At 32.0% G+C, this 23,765-nt stretch overlaps 4 protein-coding genes and 1 long non-coding RNA gene across 5 annotated transcripts; 3 read left to right on the top strand and 2 right to left on the bottom strand.

Annotated features, from left to right (window-relative positions):
- Positions 1–531: 531 nt before the first annotated feature.
- On the top strand, positions 532–2,718 carry LOC125208152 (phosphatidylcholine:diacylglycerol cholinephosphotransferase 1-like). Its single transcript, XM_048107726.2, has 3 exons — positions 532–1,088; positions 1,562–1,699; positions 2,258–2,718. Exons 1-3 carry the CDS (start codon positions 717–719, stop codon positions 2,588–2,590), a joined length of 843 nt encoding a protein of 280 aa, XP_047963683.2. The 5' UTR covers positions 532–716; the 3' UTR covers positions 2,591–2,718.
- Positions 2,719–4,549: 1,831 nt separating this feature from the next.
- On the bottom strand, positions 4,550–6,336 carry PIFI (post-illumination chlorophyll fluorescence increase). Its single transcript, XM_048104366.2, has 7 exons — positions 6,179–6,336; positions 5,723–5,846; positions 5,561–5,645; positions 5,400–5,478; positions 5,212–5,325; positions 4,907–5,130; positions 4,550–4,825 (listed from the first exon to the last, which is right to left on the bottom strand). The coding sequence occupies exons 1-7, from the start codon at positions 6,270–6,272 to the stop codon at positions 4,703–4,705; spliced, it is 843 nt and encodes a 280-aa protein (XP_047960323.1). The 5' UTR covers positions 6,273–6,336; the 3' UTR covers positions 4,550–4,702.
- Positions 6,337–6,624: 288 nt separating this feature from the next.
- LOC125205438 (palmitoyl-monogalactosyldiacylglycerol delta-7 desaturase, chloroplastic-like) lies at positions 6,625–8,415 on the top strand. Its single transcript, XM_048104365.2, has 5 exons — positions 6,625–7,247; positions 7,328–7,468; positions 7,555–7,695; positions 7,912–8,018; positions 8,108–8,415. Exons 1-5 carry the CDS (start codon positions 6,699–6,701, stop codon positions 8,304–8,306), a joined length of 1,137 nt encoding a protein of 378 aa, XP_047960322.2. The 5' UTR covers positions 6,625–6,698; the 3' UTR covers positions 8,307–8,415.
- Positions 8,416–14,387: 5,972 nt separating this feature from the next.
- LOC125208135 (palmitoyl-monogalactosyldiacylglycerol delta-7 desaturase, chloroplastic-like) lies at positions 14,388–16,944 on the top strand. Its single transcript, XM_048107709.2, has 5 exons — positions 14,388–14,862; positions 15,450–15,590; positions 15,672–15,812; positions 16,377–16,483; positions 16,575–16,944. The coding sequence occupies exons 1-5, from the start codon at positions 14,458–14,460 to the stop codon at positions 16,771–16,773; spliced, it is 993 nt and encodes a 330-aa protein (XP_047963666.2). The 5' UTR covers positions 14,388–14,457; the 3' UTR covers positions 16,774–16,944.
- A 736-nt stretch (positions 16,945–17,680) lies between these two features.
- On the bottom strand, positions 17,681–18,625 carry LOC148923432 (uncharacterized). Its single transcript, XR_016132411.1, has 3 exons — positions 18,392–18,625; positions 18,067–18,136; positions 17,681–17,956 (listed from the first exon to the last, which is right to left on the bottom strand). It is a non-coding gene; the product is annotated as an uncharacterized LOC148923432 (long non-coding RNA).
- Between the last annotated feature and the right edge of the window lie 5,140 nt (positions 18,626–23,765).

A 23,765-nucleotide genomic window follows, 5' to 3' on the forward strand; every position in this document is an offset into this window, starting at 1 on the left:
TATGGAATATGGAAAATCACAGACCATGCTACTAAAATCAAAATCTATTGGTAGAGGCTTCCAATATGAAAGAAAATATGGCCGGTGCTGGAAATTTCAGACAATAGAATAGCCACGAGGAAAATTTCACATTTTTCTACTCTCAACATGTTGGGATGATTATTACTATATGAGTTTTGACATTTCGTCCCAACACAAAAACTCTATAAAAAAAGTCAAAGTACATGGTAGAGATCTATTCATTCTCAATTAAAGACTAGATTAGTAGATCTGTCTATAAAATTCTAAAATTAGCAAGAATCTCCTTGTCTTTAACACAAAAAAAAAAAAAAAAAACAAACATTTGAAATTCAAAGTTTATATGGTTAAAGCAAATAAAAGGGTTAAAGAGAGTGAGAAGCGTTCATAATTTTTTTTTTACAACATTTATTACATCACATCCTATCACTTACGTCCTAATCCTATAATACCATTGATCATGAATTTATTCTGATTATTCAATTTTATAAAGTTATTTGAGATTGTAGACGCGTCACAAAAACCTGTTCAATTTTGAAAAGTGACAAGTCCGCAGTGCAACTCTCTCCGCCCCAATCTCTCTCTATCTCTCACACACACTGACAAATCTTCACACACAGCGGCCTCGTGCGCTCCGTCATCTCCTATATATTCATCCACCACCACTTCTTCCCCAGGCTTATCTCCCAAACCTCCAGATGAACGGAATCAGCACCACCACCCGCGTGCGTTCGCCCCCCAGCGCCAAATCCAAACCCGCAACAGACCACTTCTCCCTCTCCGCCCCGGATCCAGACATGCTCAAGAAGAAATCATTCCCCGCCAGGAGCCTCTCCGACGCCCATTTCCTGAAATGGACGGCGGCGGACGCGCTGGGGCTGCTGCGCCACCACCCCTTGCCCTGCGCCTTCGCCGTCTCCCTCCTCTTCTTCATGGCCCTCGAATACACCCTCCGCATGATCCCTCCCATGGCCCCGCCCTTCGATCTCGGCTTCGCCGCCACCGCCACCCTCCACCGCCTCCTCTCCGCCCGCCCCGCCCTTAACACGCTTCTCGCTGCCCTCAACACGGTATCTCCCTTTCTCTATTCAATGCATTTCAATTTCTGGACATGCAAACACATCAAATCAAATCAAACTGCCCCTTTTTTCTTGATGTTGATTTGCATTCTCTCTCTCGTTAATTTTTTATTTTATTATTTTTTCTTAGTTCTTTGATGTTGATATCGTCAAAGGTGTAAATGAGCTGTATCTTTCCTGTTATTACTCTTCTTTCGAATTTGGGGATTAGGGTTTGGAATTTGGGATATCTCACTTTCACAAGACTATACTTTTATACATTTTTCTTCATACTTCCTATTATTCATTTGGCCATTTGGGCAAAGAGGAAAAGAAGAATGCTGCCATTGCCTTAAATTTCAACTGATTCTGGTTTTATCTTTAGTTGGGCAAGCTTTTCAATTTTTCTTACTTTTGTTGATTGTGTAAAAGGGCATGGATTTTGGAAGTTACTAATATTACAATACTTGAATTTGGGGAGCTAGGTTTTTGTTGGGATGCAGACAACATATATTATATGGACATGGGTGATTGAGGGAAGACCAAGAGCCACCATTTCAGCACTCTTCATGTTCACATGTAGAGGAATTCTTGGATACGCCACACAGCTTCCTTTGCCTCAGGTTCTCTTTTAAATATGATTATCATCATTTCCCCGTTCTTTAAATATTATGTTTATACATTATTATAATCTTGGACTTGTATACCGAGGAGCACTGACCTCATGTCACCACAATCACATTAATTTGGTGCAATTAATCATGGTTCAATACAGTATCATTATTAAAGAATTCTTGAAATTTAACTCATTGTTGAGTAGCTGGATATAAATTAAGGGGTTTTGTGCTGTGTCTGCCAAGAATCAAGTGGTGGACATAAAGCCAAGAATATCTATGTGTATATATATTTAATTCCATTAGCTCAACCCCATGTGTGACATGGGCCACATCTTGATTCATTTTAAAGATTCTGTTGTAGTTGTTGTTTGTCTTGAAGAAATGGACATCCCCAGTTAATGCAGATGTAGACCACATAAAATGCTCCAAAAATATTAAAGTTCTAATGAGTTTCAAATTGTATACATAGAAATTATAATCCCCATTTAATAAAGAGAAAACAGAGTAGAACAGAGGATCTGCTACTATGGATGTTGTTAATAAAAATTTGATTTTTCTTGGCAGGGATTCCTGGGTTCAGGCGCAGATTTTCCGGTGGGGAATGTGTCGTTTTTTCTGTTCTATTCGGGGCATGTTGCAGCCTCGGTGATCGCATCACAAGACATGAAACGAATGCAGAGATGGGAACTAGCTTACGCATTCGACATCCTCAACGTGTTGCAAGCGATCAGGCTGCTGACCACGAGAGGTCACTACACGATCGACCTGGCCGTGGGGGTTGGGGCGGGAATGCTGTTCGACTCCCTGGCCGGGAAGTATGAAGACAACAAGATCACCAGAGCAGCTGCATTGTGTAGTGGCAATGGGAATGGTGGTTTGTACAAGTCTCACGAGTAGAGTGAAATTGTGTATTAGATGTTAAAACCAGAGTTGTTTGAAATGCATGATTTGTGATGATGACATGACATGTCTTATGCAAGTCAAGAGTTTTGTTCGTATATAAAAACCATCTGAGTTGAGTCTTACCTAATTGCAGAAATAATTTCTAATTCGGGGCTAAAAAACTGCATAACATTATTATTATTAGTATGGTTAACTTGTTACACATTTACATTAGATTATTTAGATGCCAATATACTTTTTTTCTAAAGCTGAGAAAACATGTAGTCTCAGGCTCTCATTTCATCCACAGCAAAATAAACAATTCATTAAATTTTATCCCTGCTCTTCTTTACTCTCTCATTTAATATAATCCATCGAATTTAAATAAAAAAGACGTATGGAAAAGGATAAGTTAGGTGGCCCAACTACTCAAATGAAATATCTTGAGGCCAAATTTCCCATTGTGTAATCATTTAATTTATGGACGAATTAATCAATTCAATAACTATCAACACCTATTGGGGTAAACAAAAGGGAAAAACTAAATTTATTTAAATTAATTGGCACTAAAGACGTCAATTGTTAATTTTAGACATTCATAAACGCCTTTTATACGATGACCATATTGGTATTTTTGTACAAAAAAAAGTCTCAAAATTGAGTAATTGAATTACAAGTGGAAAAAGTTCAGCGTTTAGGTCCAAACGTGGCCTTAATTTGACAGGGGAGTTATATTTTCTCCTAAACATAAAAATTCCCTTATAAATAAATCGTTAAACAATTAACGAATGAAATTTGTTTTCTTGGGAACCGAAAACACGCAATTGTGTTAAACAAATGTGTAGCCGATTAAAACGTGATCTAATGGGAAAGGTTTTCCTTCAACATTCTGCTTTAGTGGTTACTTAGCATCCTGGCTTTCTGTTTTTTTTCCCTCTTTTTGGTTATTTGATTCTAAGAAATTGACTAATAGCATCTCCAACTTTTTATTCTAGACTCCCACCATTTACACTAAACTCAAAATTAAAAGAATATTTTCTATTATATGCCTTTTGTACTCACAAAAATTGAAAAAAAAAATTGTTTTGATTTAAGTGTATATAGATATTTTTTACTCAAAAATAAAAAAGGGATTGGTTATTGAGTATCATTGAAGCTAATTATGTATCCCATTTTAGGTTTTAGTGTACCGATCTAACTCCTATTCAACTAAAATCCCCTAGTAACATCTTATGACGATCTTAATTTCTCTAAAACCGTCAAATCGGCTTTGGTTTTGTTTTTCATTAACATCATAGATACTGTATGTTATCTTGGTTACTTCGGTTTCTAATTATCTTTGGTGTGGATTGGATTTCACTTCCGTGACTTGTTATAATGCGCTATTGTGTTTTTCGTGATTGTTTGTTGGTTGTTATGATCGATCCTCTTACAACCATTTGTTATTTTTTCTTTTGCTTTTCTTTATTTATACGCAAATAATTTACTGTTAAATCATTAATTCGTTATATACATGTAACTCTTTTTTAACGTAAAAAAAAGGGCTTAAAGTCACTATTTGTTCCAACTCAAATCACAGGTCCATAAGTAAAGATTACCAAAACTTGCGAAATCAATACGTTTCACCAACTTGCTCCACATTGAAGTAGTGGGGTCGGTTCAATTTTTACTCCAAATTTCTCATCTGTATCTTTGTTTCAAACTCAAGAAATCCACTATTTAACAATTTTGAAATCAATTACTCCTACTACATAATTTGCTTTACAAGATAAGTCTTGCCCCATACAATATACCACCACACACACACACACACTTCATTAGGAGGTTATGTTTTTTAATACTACTTACTTACTTAAAATGGATTACTAAAAACATAAATGAAAAAACTAATCAACACAACCACCTTAGGGCTTAGACTATGAACTGTGTTATTAAGGGAGTAGGAAGCTGTTTTTCATAATCTCAATTTAATGGTAGCTATGAATATGTGTATATTTCAAATGAAAGTGACTACTATTACATGGTGGGAATGTGAGATTATACATATATATATACAGACTAAAACATGAATTTGATACTTGTGTCTCAACATTGATCATGAGTGGAAACAAATGGGAACAAAGATGTCTATGAATCCTCAGAATCAGAGTAAGGAGGGCAAGAACCATCATCCACATTAGCCAGTGGATCAAACATAGGTGACCCTGGATCCATACACCCAGGCACCAAATCAAGATTGCACCTATCCCCCTGCATTCAACACACAACTTCTCATCAGAGGGACAGAGACAGAGATACATATATATCGAGAGAGATTCAACGATGACTTACGCCTTCGACTGATAAGTTTCCAACCATGGCACAGCTTGTCACCACCACATTAGTATCTGGAAATATAGCCTCTTCACATGCACCTTCTCTACTCAACTCCTCAGCAAGGCCCTCAGTGAAGAACTCCGTTGGTTTGTTCCTCCACGCCTTGGGCACTTGGAACTGCAGCCTGTAGGGGCCGTCCCACTCCACTCCATTTGTGAACGAGAATATCAAACTCGATGCTGCATAACCAACACAAGCTAGCTCAGACAAGTATCCACCATTTCAAAGCTAAGAAACTGCAGCGAAAGGTGGATGTATACCGTGCTTTGGGATGCATATTTGGATCGTGTAGTAAGGTGGGTCGGCTTTTCCCCTAACTTTCTTCAGCATTGCCCTTGGCTCCCCACCACACATAATAGGCTGGTTGAACCCTCCTGCAAAACCTCTATTCATCAATAAAACTACATCAGAAAAAAACTGCGTTACATTTTTAGATGTTAATAATCACCATTGAAAGCAACTCCATAGGCTTCATTAGGAACAAGATTTGCTGCAGCTGGATTGTAGAAAAGCTTCAGCCTCTCCCCCTATCAAATGCAGTAATAAGAAAGGAATACAAGAAGTTGTAAAAACTTGAAAAAGGACTAGTTTTGAGGGGCGTTTGCGTACTGCAGTAGGAGGCAAGCCGTTCATAGTTTTCCAGTACACGGGAGATCTTCCAAGATCGAATTCAGCCCACGAAGGAAGCACATATCTGGATAACGAGGTGAATACATCAATACAACGAGCAATCATATTACTACTAGTTAACGAATTTTTTCAAGAACTCACTCTTTAATTTCCTCAGCGGGAGGTGCTGCAACCAAAGCTGCAGCAGTGACTTTCCCACTGATCTTGCTCGACTTTCTCTTGATCGGATCACTGATTCGCACAGGAGCACCGAAGAATCTAACAGCTGCAGTTCAGCATAGTAAAACACCATGAGTTCACTCTTAAATCTTAATCCCTCTCTTTCTCACAGAAAAAGATTAAACCTTGATGAAACAGCCATACAAGGAAGAGATAGAGATCACTAAATCAGGTCTCAAACACTATATGTCAACTGATTCAAGAATATATATCAACATCAAGATTACATCCTTATTTCTTGAAGTGAAAGCTACAAATCAACACATCAACGCTTGTGTGAATCAAATCAATCTAGAAATATACCAACTGATTTTAACTTCATCACGAAGTGAAAAAAGAATAAGAATTGCATCAATCAAAAGCAAAAGATTGCATTACCATGTGATCTTGAAGGAACACCACCAGAAGTGGATGCAATTTGCTTAGAAGAATTGAAAAGTGATGCACTTGTAGTAGCAGTTGCTGCAGCCATTCTTGCAAGCTCAAGAAAATTTTGATTCAGATAAACAAAGATAGCATAATCTGGGAATATAAAGGCAGCCACTCATAAACAAAATATCTCATATACAAGAAAATGACAAAAATGGTGCATATTAAATATCTTTAATAAAAAAATGGCCAAAAAAAAAGAAAAAAGAAAAATCTTGACTTCATTGTCATAACAGGATCCCCTCAACTATCCAAAATCTCTAATTCCACTATTGAACCCTATAAAACTCTCACCGCCTTATCAGTTAATCAACTTCTTTGCCACGTTGCATTTTATTTTCTCCGTCCATTTACACTTCGATGACATCAAATTCTTGAAAATAAAAATTCAAACTTTTCAGTTTTCACACAACCCCACAATTTTATATAAACCTCGCATCTCACACATAACAAACCCACGCCAAGAAAAATGGCTCTCTTGGCGCCACCACCGTCCAATCTGAAGCCCTTCCAATTCCCATCTCTTCACAGATTCAACCCCTTGAAAATCACACACAAACATCAGAATTCGATACATTTTGCATCAAACGCAAGATTCCCACAAAATTCCCTCAAAGATAGCATCTTTTTCAGAAGAAAAGATGCGAAGATCACAAGGGTTAGTCCAATTGTGCGTGCAGCGTCGATCCCACTATCTGGAGATGAAAAAGATTCAAACTTTGGCAGAATTCTGTTTTCGGATGTGGTGGTGAAGAGGAAGAGGAATGTGTTTTGGAGCAGAAAGTGGAATTCTTTGGATATTGGGATTGTTAGTGTGGTGGCGGCTATGCATTTGTTATGTGTTTTAGCTCCTTCCACATTCAACTGGGGTGCCTTGGGTGTTGCTGTTGCATTGTATGTGATTACTGGGCTTCTTGGAATCACTCTCTCTTTCCATAGGAATCTTTCACACAGAAGCTTCAAGCTTCCCAAATGGCTTGAGTATTTCTTTGCTTACTGTGGCTCTCTTGCCCTTCAGGTTCCCCCCCACCCCCCTCTCTCTCTCTGAAGAACATAAATTTGATGTTTGATGTTGAATTTGTATAATTTTTGGAACAGGGGAATCCAATTGAGTGGGTGAGCACACACAGATTCCACCATCAGTTCTGTGACTCTGAGAGAGATCCACACAGCCCCATTGAGGGATTTTGGTTTAGTCATATCAGTTGGTTCTTTGATTCTGAAAATATTACTCAAAGGGTGAGAATAGATTAGAATTTAGCACTCTTTTGTTAAATTTGTTTGCCTTGATTTTTGTTTTCATTGGGACATTTTAACTTTTCCAGTGTGGGGAGCCAACCAATGTTGGAGATTTAGAGAAACAGCCCTTCTATAAGTTTCTTCAAAACACTTATATTCTTCATCAAGTAGCACTTGGAGCTCTTCTCTATGCAATGGGTGGACTTCCCTTCATTGTTTGGGGAATAGTAAGTCATAATCTCGGGTCGATTTAATCTCGTTTGTACACTTTTGGAATCGTAAGTGATAATCTCGGGTCAATTTAATCTCGGGTGGGCCATCAATAACATGTGCTAGTGTGTTCAATTTTATTCCACACCACTAGTTGGAATAGTTGGTAATAGCCTCATATATGTGTGAATGTGAAATTGAACCAAATCTCATGACTCATCAAACATGTGCAGGGTGTGAGGACAGTGTGGGTTTACCATATCACTTGGCTAGTGAATTCGGCTTGCCATGTTTGGGGCAAACAAGCATGGAACACCGGTGACCTATCACGGAACAACTGGTGACATGACGACGAATCTTGTTTTATTACATCAGTACATCTCACGAAATGTATATCGAATTTTGATGGAGGAAAATTGTGATTTTTAGGTGGGTGGCAGTGCTTGCATTTGGAGAGGGGTGGCACAACAATCACCATGCATTTGAGTATTCAGCTAGACATGGGCTAGAGTGGTGGCAAATTGATATGACTTGGTATGCAATTAGGGCTCTTGAAGCACTTGGATTGGCCACTGATGTCAAGTTGCCTACACCAGCACAAAAGCAAAAAATGAAGGCATTAAATTAGTCTATATGGATAGATAGTTAGAGAGAGAAGAGTGAGAGCGAGCCTCACTTTTGTACAAGTAATTTACATGGCTATAAATGTGGTAAATGAATTTGGTAGTATTGTCAAACTGAGGAGTAATGTTCAACTACTCATTGTGCGAAATTAAGGCACTCACATCTGGTGTGGGAAAATCAAACAGTAGGAATTGTGTGGTGTGATTTTCTATGCATTTAATAGTCTAAATTTGTTATGAACCATAATAAGTAGGGTGCTGGCCATGACATTTTAGTAAATTTAAATGATATGGGGATTAATGTTTCAAATAAGTTATTTACTGCTCAAATAATTTTACACTATTACTCTTCTATTTAATTCTAGTTGTTTTTTTTATTTCATTTCTCTAATCCAAATTTTACACTTTGATACGTATTTCTTTTATTAGATTCATTAATTTTTTAATTTTCTGTTTTCAATAATTTATTTTTACACTATTTTTAAATTTAAGATTATGTTTTTGTCCTTTTAAAAATGTTTTCCTATTATACCAAGTTGGAATCAATATTAACTAAGTTGTGACACGATCAGATTGTCTATAATATTTTATTATGTTATATTGTAAAAACGATTAATTATACTAAAAATATAGTGTCTTATAATATAATTTCAGATATCAATATACTAATAATTGTTTTTTTTAAAATGTTTTCCTATTATACCAAGTTGGAATCAATATTAACTAAGTTGTGACACGATCAGATTGTCTATAATATTTTATTATGTTATACTGTAAAATGATTAATTATACTAAAAATATAGTGTCTTATAATATAATTTCAGATATCAATATACTAATAATTGTTTTATAGTTGTGTTTATATAATTTCTTTTTTGTTTTTTATAGTAAACACATTATATCAGGTTCTGACGAATTTTATTTTTATAAAAATAATAAAATCTTAAAATAGAAAAATATTTTTTAAAATCACATGAAATTTCCCATTCCCCTTAAGTCTCTTCAATCTCCCTACTCTCTTACAGAAACTAATCTTTCCCACATTATTGCATTAGTAAGTATGTTAATCTATGAGCTTATCATATACTAATATAGTACTGTAGTAGTATTTAAAAGTAATTAATAATATCAAAATGTAACATTATACATAATATTTTATTATATTAATATACTTTTCAATTATAAATTGTGATATAATCTAATAATAATAGCAACTAATATTATTATTGCTAATATAGATTAGAATATGTGCTACTCCATGATACTCCTCCTAAAGCAATAATAATTATAATATGGTATAAATTAATCATCTACATTCAGAATGAGCTACCGATGATGGAATTACTTCTAAAACTATAATTATTAAAATTAATTTTTATAAATGATTATTAAATTATACTCCCTCAGTCTTGCATAAATAGGTTATTTGGGGTTGACATGAATTTTAATGTGTATTTCGTTAAGTAAGAGAGAAGAAGAAAAAATAATTGAAATTTTGAAAATTTGAAATTGAGTAGTGAATGGTGGGACCCATAAATGATAAGTAAAATATAAGAAGGAAAAAAGGTTACCATAAATGAATATGTACTATTTGTATGAAACGGACGAAAAAGAAAATATGACTTATTTCTATGGGAACACTTAACTTTATTTTTATACTCCCCCAGTTTCAGCTAAGTTGAGACAAAACTTGTAGGCACGTAGATTAAGAAATTATGTTGAAAGTAGGAGAGATGAATAAAGTAAGAAAGATAAATAGAGAGTAAAGTAGATAATTAAATAAAGTAATAATGATTGAATGTTTTATTTTTTGTCGAAAAAAAAGAAATGATTCAATTTAGTTGGGACATCCCAAAAAAGAATACGACTCAACTTAGTTGGGACCAAGGGAGTATTATTTAAAGTTTATTATATTCTTAAATTATTTTTAAATAAAAATTATAATCTTTTAGAATTTTTTTAATTGAAATGAAATTGATAAACTATTTAACTACCACACCATTTTTTATTCAAATTAATGTAAAACGCATGATATCAACACGGAAATTTTTTTAAGAAACTTTTTACCGTATTTTGAATTACTACTTTGTTCTTGGGCATACATGGACGAGGGTAATTGTTAATTTGCCTATATGGAAAGTGCACTTTTTTTTTATCATCAAGTTGTTGTAATTGTATAGTTTTCAATAAATTGCAATTGCAACCAGCCCTCTTAATCTTCAATTGGTGGCAAATGAATATTATACTAGAAATAATTCATAAAAAGTTCAGTAATTAAATTTAAACAGAAGAGATTATGCAGAATTTAATTTCCATTTAAACTAAAGTAATTAAGAAATTTAAATAAAAACATTAAATGAAATTAAGTATAAAGTTTAGTACTCCTTATGAAATAAATTGATTTAGGAACTAATTTGATACATGCTCTGTAGTTTAGTGATCATTGATAATATTAACCCATGATTATTAATATAAATAAGTATATTGATCAAAGCTCAATTTTACTTATTTGTAAATATACAAACATTTAGAGTATTTTAAGTAAATATGAAAAATAAAAGTATTACCACGATGCGTTGGTATTATAAATATAAGAAAGAATTAAATTAATTATCATGTAACCTTTATATAAATTCTAGTATCTTCGTATTTATGGAGTATTTCAAAAATAAGGGTATAATTGTACAAATAAAATTGATACTTTTTAGAAGTATTGATTTCAACGACATGGCATTAAATACACTATCTTTTATTATTATTTTTTATTATTTTTATAGTTGGCCATAATGTGGTCATTTAGCCCTACTCAGAGTGTAATTTTAACTAACAACATGGCAATCATGGGAATTTGTTTTTCCCATCAACATTCTATAAGTTTAAATCTTGTCACTCCTATATTGTGATTTATTTTATGTGTTTATAAGCTACTGAAGAACAATGTGAATCTACCCACTTTAGGGTTCTTGTGATGAAATAAATATTAGGGTGTCATAATAATAGAACAACCACACTTCAGCCACAAAAAAACTTGTCCACTTAGTCATCATAGTCATGTCTCAACCACATAAAACTTGTTCAGCCATGTCACAGCTACTCTAAGCCATGCCTCACATTTTTTTCAATTATTGGTATATTTTAATTGGACTAGAACAAAATTAATTGGACAAAAATACATAGAATGGAATGAAATGAAAAAAAATGAATTAGGAATAGATATTTTATTGATGAAAATTAAAAAAATTAAAGAAAATACCGCCGTCTCGCCTGCTGCCCGCCACACGGCTCCGGGGGTACTCGGCTGTCCCCCATGCACCGCGACTCCCCTCCGGCTTGCAATAGACTGCTGCCGCATCTGGTCTATTGTGGACACTCTTAGTGACGTAACCCCTAATTAAGAGATGTTTGATGGCTTACGTTGGAGGCTAATTCTAAATTAGTCAAGAACCAACAATTTAATTGTAGTGTTTGGTAGTTTCAAGTTTTAGCCCACGTTTAAAGAAAAGGCGAAGGTGGGGTCAGGGGTGGGACCATGGGAGAGGGCAATTGGAAACACTATAATTAATTAATTAATTAATCACAATTTATTACGTAGACAAGTTTAGCTTGAGATCGGTAAAATTTTAATTTTGAATTTTTATTTATTAAAATTAATAAAAATATATGATACTAGTATTTGTTATAAGGACAAGATTGACATTTTATAACTTAATTTACGGAATAATATAGTTTACGACACCTTATCAAAATGACATTATTTCTATTTGTATCTTACTTCACAGATTATTATTAATCTAGCTTATCTAACGTATAGATACGGAAGCATCATAACATATTCAAGATGGATTAATTCTATTATGATTTTCTAAACTACACTTTTCTCTTGTACTTATGTTATGACACATATATAAAAACTCATAAACGTTAGAAATATTAAATATGGCATCTGATGGAACTAATTTAAATATGGAAAATGTTTTAGAGACACAATGTCTTCAAGTCATAATGGCATAATGAGGTTAAAATAGTAATTGTGCATTGAATTTTATTTTTGAAGAAATTTATATTTTGTGTATATACTTTATTAACCTTACATTAATTTGCTTAGTTATTTAAGGATATGGAACTAATAATGCGTGTATAATTTTGTTTTGACTATGTGGGACCTACACATTTGTGATGCATGATCTTTTTTAATATTTATTACATTTATTTAAAGTCATATTTTATAATTTTAAATATTGCAATTTTATTAAATTAATATTATGGTTAACAGGCGAATAAAAGACGTATCAAACTAGACTTTATTGACTTCAGATGAGATAATCGAATAATTATTCAAAAATAATTAGCACAATGAAGAATTAAATTTTTTTGTCAAATTTTAATAAGCTGTAATAAATCAAAATATTGATAAACTTATTGATAATTAATTTACAATTAAATTGAAATAATTTTCAATATTGATGAAATTATTCTTTTTGTTACTACTTTTTATTCACAATAATTTCTTTATAAAAAATTAAGAATTTTTATAGATGCAAAAAGTTTACTAGAATTCTTAGTTCAATTCACTATAACGTACGAAAAATTAAATTTGATATATAATATATTGATGCTAATTGAGCAATACGGTTTTGATTCTAAGAATATTATAATTTTAATTTTTTGGTGTTTCATAATTTTGATTTATGTAATTTTTAAAATTTTGAAACATTACCATCAAACCTCGATAAAAAAATAATCACATGTTTCTTCGTTCATCTACTTAGCATTTTAAAGGTATATTTAAAGATATACAGTTAATATTCTATTTTTTTCTTTAAAAAAATATTAGAGTTCTTTTTTTATTCACTATATCAGCAACAAATTAAAATTTGAATATTCGTTCCAAAATTTTGATTATTCGTTCCAAAATTTTGATTTCTTTAGAATCTCAATTTTAGGGACAGACTCTTACAAGTACTAGTCAATTAAAATTAAAATATATATATTATTTATAACAAAAGCTATAGAAATAACACAAAAATATTACTATAACGCAACAACTGCTTAATCATAGTAACTATATTATTTTATCATACAATTCAAATTTGAATAAGAAAAATGTTTTAATTTTTATTTTTTTCATATACTAAAATAATTGATTTCATTGTTGTATATTTTAGAATATTTAAATAAAAGAACAAGCTATGAAATAGTGGTAGTACTACTATATTAAGTTATCAAATTATTTTATAATTAATATAATACTTTAATTGTATAATGTGTTAATTAATACTACTGTAATGATAAATTTATAATCTAAATTAATATTTTGAAATCCATTTATAACTTTAATGCATGATTCAAGTTTATCTCTAATTAATGCACATGCATTTAGATAATGTATTTACTATTTAGTTTGATTTTAATTTTCTTTAATTGTAGATATCCATTTAATATGATATTAGGGTAAATTAGTCACAATATAAAATATAGTTATGGCAAAGTGACATAGGAGTATTATGGCATAGAGACTTTATGTCTCTAAATCACTGCTCTTTAAATATTTGGATGAATTTACACACAGTTCTTGGATTATAATTTAAAGTCTAATTATTAATGTTCAAGTTAGGTCGAAGTCACCTTAACCATAAAAGAAGTTGGGCACCAATTCAAATTGACCTAATTAATTAAAGTAAATCTCAAGGTCCAGAAATTTCAAAATTATTAGTACAAGATAATCTGTAAGGTCTAGTTTATATATTTGGATGTGGATAAAAAAATTAGTAGTATAATCTAGCATAAATTAATTATCAACAATTATGATTTTTAAAAAATAATATCAATTTACCACATATAGATGTATTATGTTAAAAAGAGAGGGAACCTAATTTTTATTTGTTGACTAACAAGAACTTTTCTCATAAGCTACTAATCCTCGACCGTAAGAGAAAATTAGACCCTTCGGACGGTCCAGAGGAGTTGGCAGGCCTAAATCCGCCGATGAGTTAAAATACATTTTATCCTTGAAATTAAATATGTAGTGCAGGGCCTATAATACATTTTATAAATTAACAATGTTTCATGCAAATTCTTGAAACAATGTTCAAAGCCATATATAAGCATAGCTAAACCCAAACCACAGATAGATTTAAGCCACTAAAAATAAGAGAGATGTCTACAGCAAAGGCAAGATCCCTTAAAGATGGCTTAATCTTTCCCCCAAATGATGATGCCAAGATCAAAAGGGTGTGGCCAAAAGATGAAAAAGATTCAACCTTTGGCAGAGTTAAGCTGCCTAATGTGGGGGTGAAGGAGAAGAGGAATGTGTTTTGGGGAAGAAAGTGGAATTCTTTTGATATTTTGGTTGCTTCTGGGCTTGCAGTGTTGCATTTGCTGTGTGTTTTAGCTCCTTCCACTTTTAAATGGGATGCCTTTGGTGTTGCTGTTGCATTGTATTTCATCACTGGGCTTCTTGGAATCACTCTCTCTTTCCACAGAAATCTTTCACACAGAAGCTTCAAGCTTCCCAAATGGCTTGAGTATTTTTTTGCTTACTGTGGCACTCTTGCCCTTCAGGTTCCCCTCTCTCTCTCTCTCATGGATCCAAAGGGGGCTCAAGCCCCCACCAAAAGATTTTTCTAAACAATCTTATAAAATCTTCACATTATATCCATATTTTGAATAAATTGCATGCATGCACTAGCCCCCATCAATAAATCAGGATAGCTTGGCCTACTAGGATTTTTATATTGTGTGTTTCTTCCTAATAGCTGCAAAACTTAGTGTTTTGTTTATTTTTTTTCATGGCTCCATACATGATTTCGATTAGCCGATGTGTTTTCCCGTGTTTCAGAATACATTTAACCAACATTATAACTAGTTAATTATGATAAATTGGATCGGATTTTGCTATTTTCTCTTCTGCAGTATCTCGACTTGAGATGATATTTTTTATTTTAGGGTTCATTAGAGAAAAAGATAAAAAAAAAAAAAAAAAAAAGGATTTGAGGTTATATTTTAATTTTTCAGAGACACAGTAGCAATAAATTTTTTTTTATTTTCAATGGATCTAAAAGGTGAAATCACCATATTTTTATTTTTGATTAGAAATAGAACTAGTCCTCGAAATAGAATTGATGTTTAATTGCAATTTGTTTTCACAGGGACATCCAATTAAGTGGGTGAGCCTTCATAGATACCACCATCAGTTTGTTGACTCAGAAATAGATCCACATAGTCCGATTTGGGGATTTTGGTTTAGTCACATGAGTTGGCTCTTTGACACTGAAAATATTGCTCAAAAAGTAAGATTATTTGTCATCCTCAATATCACATTTGTCTTTCTTGTTTTTTTTTTTTTAAAATTCATATATCTTTGATTTCAGTGTAGAAAGAGAAGCAATGTTAAAGATTTAGAGAAGCAGGCGTTCTATAAGTTCCTTGAAAAGACTTATTTACTTCATCATGTAGCACTTGGAGCTCTACTCTATGCAATGGGTGGATTTCCCTACATTGTTTGGGGAATAGTAAGTTATTGTATTTTCATTACTTTAATAACATGTTCTACAACCCTTAATTAACACCTATCAAATTTTGGATAACCTAATTGTGTGCGCTAACTAAAATATTTAGGATGATGTTAATTGTATGCCAAGCATATTTCTCGTTGACTAAAAATAATTTTAATTACAATTAATTAAGCACATATGAAATTTAGGGGTAGGTTAATTGTGTGCGCCAAATACCGCCAACCAAATATCTCATTGACTAAATTAAATAGACAAATTTTGAACCAGTTCAATTAGAGCCCAAGTTTAGTTGATAGTACCAAATTAGATATGTATACCTTCATTGAAATTCAAATTTTATTGAGAATTTTTAAAACCCACAATTTGGGTTGCTTTCCATTTTATCTAATTTTTTAATAATGCTGGTTGCGTGAAACTAAAACTAAACCAAATCACAATAATATGGAGTAATACATCACCCCAATGTAAAAAAAAAATATTGTGTGAATAAAACGAAAATCTTACCTCAATTATTTGTGATTTCATTCTACTAAAACAATTTAAAATGTCATAAATGTGTAGGGTGTGAGGATTGTGTGGCTTTATCATATCACTTGGCTGGTGAATTCAGCTTGCCATATTTGGGGCAAACAGGCATGGAATACCGGCGACCTTTCACGAAATAATTGGTATTTTTTTACGACAGATCTTTTATTCTATTATGTCAGTACACGTCATGGATGTATATATCGAATTTTAATTGAAACCGTGAATTTTAAGGTGGGTGGCATTGCTTGCATTTGGAGAGGGGTGGCATAACAACCACCATGCCTTTGAGTCTTCAGCTAGACATGGGCTAGAGTGGTGGCAAATTGATACAACTTGGTATGCAATTAGGGTTCTTGAAGCAATTGGATTGGCCACTCATATCAAGTTATGTACACCAGCACAACAGCAGAAGATGGCCTTATTTAGCTAAATCAAGCCTTTAAATTAGTCATATACGGAGAAATAGAGAGAGATATATATAGAGAGAGAGTGCCTCAATTTCTTTAATTTGTCTTGGTAAAAATTAAGGTGTCATAGATTGGTAAAAGGAAAATAGTTTCTTTTATTTGCACTAAATAAATAAAAATTGCTTTTTCCCCGGCAGTAAATGTTTTCTATTGAGAATGAATATCGTTAATCATTCTTCTCTTTGACAAAAAAAACAAACATACTTAAGTAGCAATTATTGGTGAAGATTTAAAATTCAAATGGAAGATAAGTTTGGAACCATAACAACGAAATAATTAATAAACACTTGTATCTTAGACTCTCTAGTAATTGAATAATCAATAGTGGCTAAGTTCACTATTATTAATACTAGTATCACACTCGTGCGATGCACGGATCAATTTAATTTCATCATAATAATATCGTATTCTGAACTAATTACATAAAACCAGATATAATTATATGATCTCATGGTTAAAAAAAAACACAGATGTGTAAAATAATTTAAAATGAACAACCCCAAAACATATAATTAAACAACTTTATAAACCAACAAAGTGCTTTAAGAATCACAGATGTGTAAAACAATTTAAATGACCATTTTATTCCCTATCACAAAACAGTAATCATAGTTCTATATTGTGTTAATCTCTACCACAAAACAACAATCATAATCTTTTATTGTATTAATAAACAACATAAATGCTTCAATATCATACACATCAAAAAGTAGAGATAATCATCAATCTAAAGATTCAATAAAATATAAGTATGCGGCATAAAAAATTTACTATATAATAACAATATATTCGTTCACAAGGTTTGGAAAACTTATTTGCATCAACCTCCTAGATATACAAATTAAAATTTTTATTACATTCACATAATCTCTCTCACGAAATAAAAGATACTCCAACTATATTGCTTATAATAATTGTGCATGAAAATTATTTCCAAAGTCAATCCCAACACTTAAAACTCAAAACCCAAGACTAAAAGAGTTACAAAATAAATAAATAAAACATTAACTAAACATAAACACATTGTCAAATCTTCTTCTTCACTCAGATGTTAATTTCTTCTGCAATATGCTTCTGCTACAACTTACGTATCCATCTCATTTCCTCCTTATTCTCGATCAATTGGAGATTCGATATCAAATTTCACTGTCTCAAAAGGTTTAGATTATTTTAAATTTTAGATTAATAATTAAAATAAAGAAAATATTGGCAGCTCAATATCAATTATCGAAATAAACTACAAATCTCATACTTACATGAAATTATTTAAAATCTATGCTTAAACAATTACTTCCAACACCACAATCCACGTAGTGTATATAATTCCTGCAATTACATAAATAATGAAAATTAATCAAATCTATCCAATCGAAAGGTGAACCCAAAGAATAAAGTTTATCGGAAATTCAGTGATATATAATAGAAAATAGAAAATAAAGAGTGAGTGAATTTATAACTACCACATGCCATATTTTAATCATAAAAAAAAGAATTAGGATCTTAATTTAAATGAAAATAAATATCAAATAAGACGTTATATATATAAAATAACTAATCACAATGTTATTTTTTGCTGATTACCTTCTCACCCAAGCTTCCTTAAACTCGATAATGAACTACAGCCGAGCAATTAGGGCCATCTACACACCCAAAGACCACTATAATGATCTCACCATTTACTTTTTACATACACCCTCTAGCATATCAAAGAAAATGAAATGTACCGGTTGTTTGAAAATTCTTGTCGTACAATTACTACACACAACTATTGCAATGAAGATAACTTTAACGGCCTTTTTCTTTTGCCAAACTTGACGTAAGAATGTTATGGAATACAATATGGTATTTGCATCTATGGACCATATATTTATAGTCATAGATTTAAATAGGATAGATTAATTCTCTTTATGTAATTTAATATTTTATTTAAAAGAACCGTTACAATAATCATTGTGTTAGTATTTATTAAGAATTTTATGTTAAATTGTCAAAATTTTAAATGGATGTTAAAAGGAAATACATTTTGTAGCCCATTTTCCATGGTCAAAGGAATTGAAACGATTCTTTCCATATTTAAATATTTATGCACTCATCAACATAAATATTAGTATAATTTCCACATTAATATGGTTAAACGGATGAGGATTCTACAGCTTACATAGTCAAACTAATACAATAATTATGAGTAATCGGCAGTTACAATATTATCATGACTTAATTCAAGGTATAATGATACACAAATTAAATAGTACAAAATTACAATCAAAATCCAAAATTTATACATATTTAAAAATTTACCCAAAATTCACAAATATTCAAAATATGGCCAAAACTCGCCTTTTATATATGTATAGATTATATTATTTAAGCGTGAATAGGTGCGGCCGTGAGGGATGAATTATTTGTAAAGAATCAAGATATTAGGCAGCGCCGTACGGGTCCTCTTATATTGCTTATAGTATCATAATCCAAAATTAAGATTAAATTTATATTTTTAAATTTTACAATGAGTGGATAAGATTAAAACTTTTGAATTTTAATAAATAATAAATAAAATATCAATAAAAGGGTAAGATCGTCATTTTGTTATCATATCATAATTTTCGTGTTTTTTATATCAACATAGTGTATTACAAATATCAATACAATGACATGAGTATTTCAACATAAGTACACGAAAATATCAACACAGTTTTATTGAGATTTTACGTAGTACATTATATTGAAATTTTTTGATGTATTTGCTGATAAAAAATACTCCCTCCGTCCCAATAAATATGAAACATTTGGTTTCCGGCACAAGATTTTATGCAAGTGTTGTTTTGTGAGTTAATGAAGAGAGAGTAAAGTAAGAGAGAGGGAAAAGTAGAGAGAGTGATGTTTCCATTTAAGGAAACGTTTCATTTTTAGTGGGACAACCCAAAAAGGAAAACGTTGCATTGCTAATGGGACAGATGGACTATATGTTTATCAACATATGCGAAATTGAAATAAAAATGATCAAATTTCATCATCCGAACATCGCCGGAACATATGCAATGACATCTCGTTAGAATCTCTATAAAATTACCGTTAATTTGACATATTTTTTGCCAAAAAATAATTTAAATCAAGAGAGTTATATAAATTTAAATTTTTTGAATAATTTTAATAGAAGAGAATTGGCATTATTATTTTTTAATTTTATTTAATAATTATTTAAATTTAAAATATAATTCACTTATCATTACATAGATCTTTTAATATAGTGATTAAAATTTTATTTTAATTTTAAATTATTAATTAGTTAGCAATGGATCCCGTCTAAAATTATTTAAAAAAATTTACTAAATCTACATCTGTGATTAACAAATTTAAAATTATTTTAAAAATATTACTAAATCGCATGTTATATGGTCCTTAGGGTGTCTCCGGCGGCACCCTTCCCACTCGCCCCTCCCACTCGCCCTTCCCATGCCACGTCAGCACTAGCCCCTCCCATTCCACTGCCACATCACTCGCCCTTCCCACTGCACTAGCCCTTCCCACTCGCCCCTCCCACTAGCCCTTCCCACAATTAAATTAAAATGCACGGAATTAAAATTCGACATAAATACGAACGGGAAATACGAATATTTCAATAAAAAAAAAAAAACATACATCATTCGGGAAAAAAATTACATAGTAGATAGGAAAAAAAAAAAAAAAAAAACTTAAAATGTCGGACGTCCGAGTGGGACGGGCGACCTTCGCCACAATGGCGCCCGTCCCACTCGCCCGTCGACGGGAGGGGCGAGCCCATCGCAGGGGCACTCGGGACGGGCGTGGGCGCCCTTCCCACCCACTATGGCGCCCGCCAGGTCGCCCGTCCCTGACGGGCGAATGGGAAGGGCACCGCTGGAGACACCCTTAGCAGCCGATAGAAGTTGGGCTAAACCTAGGAATTGGGTTCATAGATACTGAGCTTCCAGCAGAAGGCTTTTAATTTGGATCAACTTTCGAGAAAATCGAAATAAAGTTCTCTAATTTTTTAAGAATTGCAACAAGATCCAATGTCTTTTGCAAAATTAAACGAAATAATAATTAAAAATGACTTCCTCACCAAGGCCCAATTGCATGGATCTTATCAATTAATAGGCTTACCAAGTTCAAATCCCATTTAGATTTATTTTGCCCATTGGGCTTCAACACCCGTACGTGTTGGTCCATTTTGATTTAAATTTGCATTTTCTTACTTCTTTTTCCATTTAATTCTAAGAAATGTTGTTGAGTGTATTAAATGATTTAGAAATTAAAATATGATATGATATAAAGTAAATCGAGTGATATTTTCATTTTTATAAACATATTATGTTAATTGGGACATCCTAAAAGTACAAGTGTGACATTTTGTGCGAGCCAAAGGGAGTAATATTATATTTTTCTCAAAAATAAGAATAATTTTAATTTTCTAAATATTAGGATAGTAATGCTAGGTATGGACACACATCGAGCAACGAGTCTATTCCACTTATTTGCTCACGACTTATTATTAGATTTATTATTGATTAGTTAATTAGGAGAAGCGAGTTACAAGGTAAAGTTGAAAGAATATATCCAACATTTGGAATTTCAAAGCTAAAAGAGGGAATTGAGTGTGTTATATATTGTCAAAAAGTTTGTTTTATATGTTTGAATGATTAAGAAATTGAGAGGGAAGCACAAAGAAACCCTTATGATTATGATTATGAATTCTATGTTTGTTAAAATGTAAATTGCGGTAGTTTTGTCATCATTTCATGGTACTTATTGTCTAATGTTCAACATTCTTTTCATAATCATTATTTCATAAATAACAATTGTCATAAACCATAGCTCCTTGGTCCGAAACAATGACGTCATCCAAGCGTGCATCATCCCTTCTTTTAGTTTCGAAAAGTTTATTTTAATCTTTAAATAGAGTATTAAATTTTAATGCATATACTAGTATTTCTTTTCTTGATTTTGAAATTCATTTGTGATAAATTGTTATATGGTGCATAATAATAAAACATAGTATACGATAAATTATTTATAATAATTAATCATGTATTTTTCACTACTATTACATTTGAATCACTATTAGTTTAGAGTACAAATGCCTATGTGGGTTTACAAAGGATAGGATATTTTCTTCTATATGAGAAAGATAGTAGTATACTCTCCATTCCTCTATATAAATTGTTTGAAGAATTATTTTATGACTTATGAGAAGGAGAAAAAAAGGAAAGAGAAACATAAAGTTTATTTTATTGTGTGGGTGGAGCATGCCATTTGAGGTAATCGAGATTTCTTAATTTAATTATACAATGCTTAGTTTTCAATCTATATGTTAAACAAAACTTTTACACATATTGGTAGCTTACAATTTATTATTATAAGATAATGAAAACCGTGAAAAGTGAAATGTAAAACTCATGCGTGCGTTTTGATTAGTAGGAGTACTTTTTTAAATAATGAGTAGCAATATTTTATCCGACGTTGAAGGGCTCCACATGTTATCAAACTCAAATGCAAAAGGGCATTTAATTGTAAAACATTCGTTAATTTGGTTTTTAAGTGTAAAATTGTGTTTTTCTATTTTAGTGTAAAATCTATTTTGCTTATTGTTGTTGAAAAACGTTGTACAAAATTAATAAAATTATTTTGCTTATTTTAGTGGGAAACGGTTCACGGGAGTTTAGGCGTCGATCGGTAACAATACAATTGGCCTACGAGGGAGTGAATATTTCATAAAATTCAGTTTTTTGGACCAAGTCATTGATCTAATTAAGGTATTTCCACATCGCACCATGTCTTACAACGGCGGTAATACAATCTTCCAAAATTGAAGGTGAGAAGCATGGGAACAATAACATGCCAAGGAACAAACAAATGAGAAATCCATCAATGGCCTTTTCCATGCCATCACCACATAATGGGAGTAATTGTAATAGAAGAGAATAAAGTTTAGAAGGAAAGGTTAAAAAGATAAACAAAGTGTGTAAAAGCAGTATGAACAAATGTCGGGTGAGACTTGATAGAGTGAGTGACGCTTTTGACGCCGCACCATACACGCCCCTCTCTCTCTCTCTCTCTCTTAGTAATTTAATTTTATTTGACTAAATTAGTTCTAGACTTACTATCCTAACACATAGATGATCAAATTTTGGATTTTGACCGGCCTCAATTTTATGATCTATTGTGTCCAGATAGTCCAACGAGTGTCCGATTTGGAATTTATAAATAATATCATAATTTGAAATAATGGGTTTGAGTTACTGAATTAATTCAATGTACATAGATTATAAATTTACGAGATAAATATAGTGGGAAGCATGAAGCTGGTGATTATTATGAAGTATTTACAGCTTTTGTAGTAGAAGAAGAAAAAAAGTGGTGAAAAAGGGTATGGGTGTGGTCTGGTAGATGCCCCACATTTACCTCGAATTCCACATTCTTCATGCCAGTAACTTTTCGCACTCACTGCCAAGGCGTGAATTTACTGTACGTAGCAATTCTCAATGAATTAATTAGTAGTAGGAGTAGTATTTATTTTCTCGCAAAACAGACAAATACAACCTCAGAATTTTCTCTATGAAAATACTTCATCTCAAATACCTCCATCTCAAGATATCATTTCTTTTGATAACGAGATTTATTTATGCGTATACTTTCTCTCATTTTGGCTTAAAAGAAGCAGTAACAAAAAAATTGATGCAATAATTTCCATATTTGTTTAGATTGCGGTTGACTGTTTTTGTTATGATAATAAAAATAATAAAACTCTATATTGACTTCATTCGATTAATAATTATCATCATTGTCATTTCATATCAAATTTCTTTTTTTTTTTGGCTAATCATCACCTTAGTAACACATATAGTTACGATAAACTCTCTTTTTCCTAAGCTATTTAAGTCGTATTCAATTTTGAGATGTCCCAAATTATTTCAGTCATTTTTTTTAGCTACAAATA

This window comes from Salvia hispanica, chromosome 6, assembly GCF_029641045.1.
Source record: "Salvia hispanica isolate PSC_SH4W2 chromosome 6, Shi_PSC_v1, whole genome shotgun sequence".
NCBI lineage: Eukaryota > Viridiplantae > Streptophyta > Magnoliopsida > Lamiales > Lamiaceae > Salvia > Salvia hispanica.

Excerpts from the sequence above, each read along its gene's own strand:
- LOC125208152 (XM_048107726.2), top strand. The coding sequence starts at position 717 with ATGAACGGAATCAGCACCACCACCCGCGTGCGTTCGCCCCCCAGCGCC. Across the intron at positions 1,089-1,561 it reads TTCTCGCTGCCCTCAACACG|GTTTTTGTTGGGATGCAGAC; the intron begins GTATCTCCCTTT and ends TTGGGGAGCTAG. Across the intron at positions 1,700-2,257 it reads CACAGCTTCCTTTGCCTCAG|GGATTCCTGGGTTCAGGCGC; the intron begins GTTCTCTTTTAA and ends TTTTCTTGGCAG.
- PIFI (XM_048104366.2), bottom strand. The coding sequence starts at position 6,272 with ATGGCTGCAGCAACTGCTACTACAAGTGCATCACTTTTCAATTCTTCT. Across the intron at positions 5,326-5,399 it reads CTATGGAGTTGCTTTCAATG|GAGGGTTCAACCAGCCTATT; the intron begins GTGATTATTAAC and ends GAGGTTTTGCAG. Across the intron at positions 5,131-5,211 it reads AATATGCATCCCAAAGCACG|CATCGAGTTTGATATTCTCG; the intron begins GTATACATCCAC and ends TTGGTTATGCAG.
- LOC125205438 (XM_048104365.2), top strand. The coding sequence starts at position 6,699 with ATGGCTCTCTTGGCGCCACCACCGTCCAATCTGAAGCCCTTCCAATTC. Across the intron at positions 7,469-7,554 it reads CTGAAAATATTACTCAAAGG|TGTGGGGAGCCAACCAATGT; the intron begins GTGAGAATAGAT and ends TAACTTTTCCAG. Across the intron at positions 8,019-8,107 it reads GACCTATCACGGAACAACTG|GTGGGTGGCAGTGCTTGCAT; the intron begins GTGACATGACGA and ends TGTGATTTTTAG.
- LOC125208135 (XM_048107709.2), top strand. The coding sequence starts at position 14,458 with ATGTCTACAGCAAAGGCAAGATCCCTTAAAGATGGCTTAATCTTTCCC. Across the intron at positions 15,591-15,671 it reads CTGAAAATATTGCTCAAAAA|TGTAGAAAGAGAAGCAATGT; the intron begins GTAAGATTATTT and ends CTTTGATTTCAG. Across the intron at positions 16,484-16,574 it reads GACCTTTCACGAAATAATTG|GTGGGTGGCATTGCTTGCAT; the intron begins GTATTTTTTTAC and ends GTGAATTTTAAG.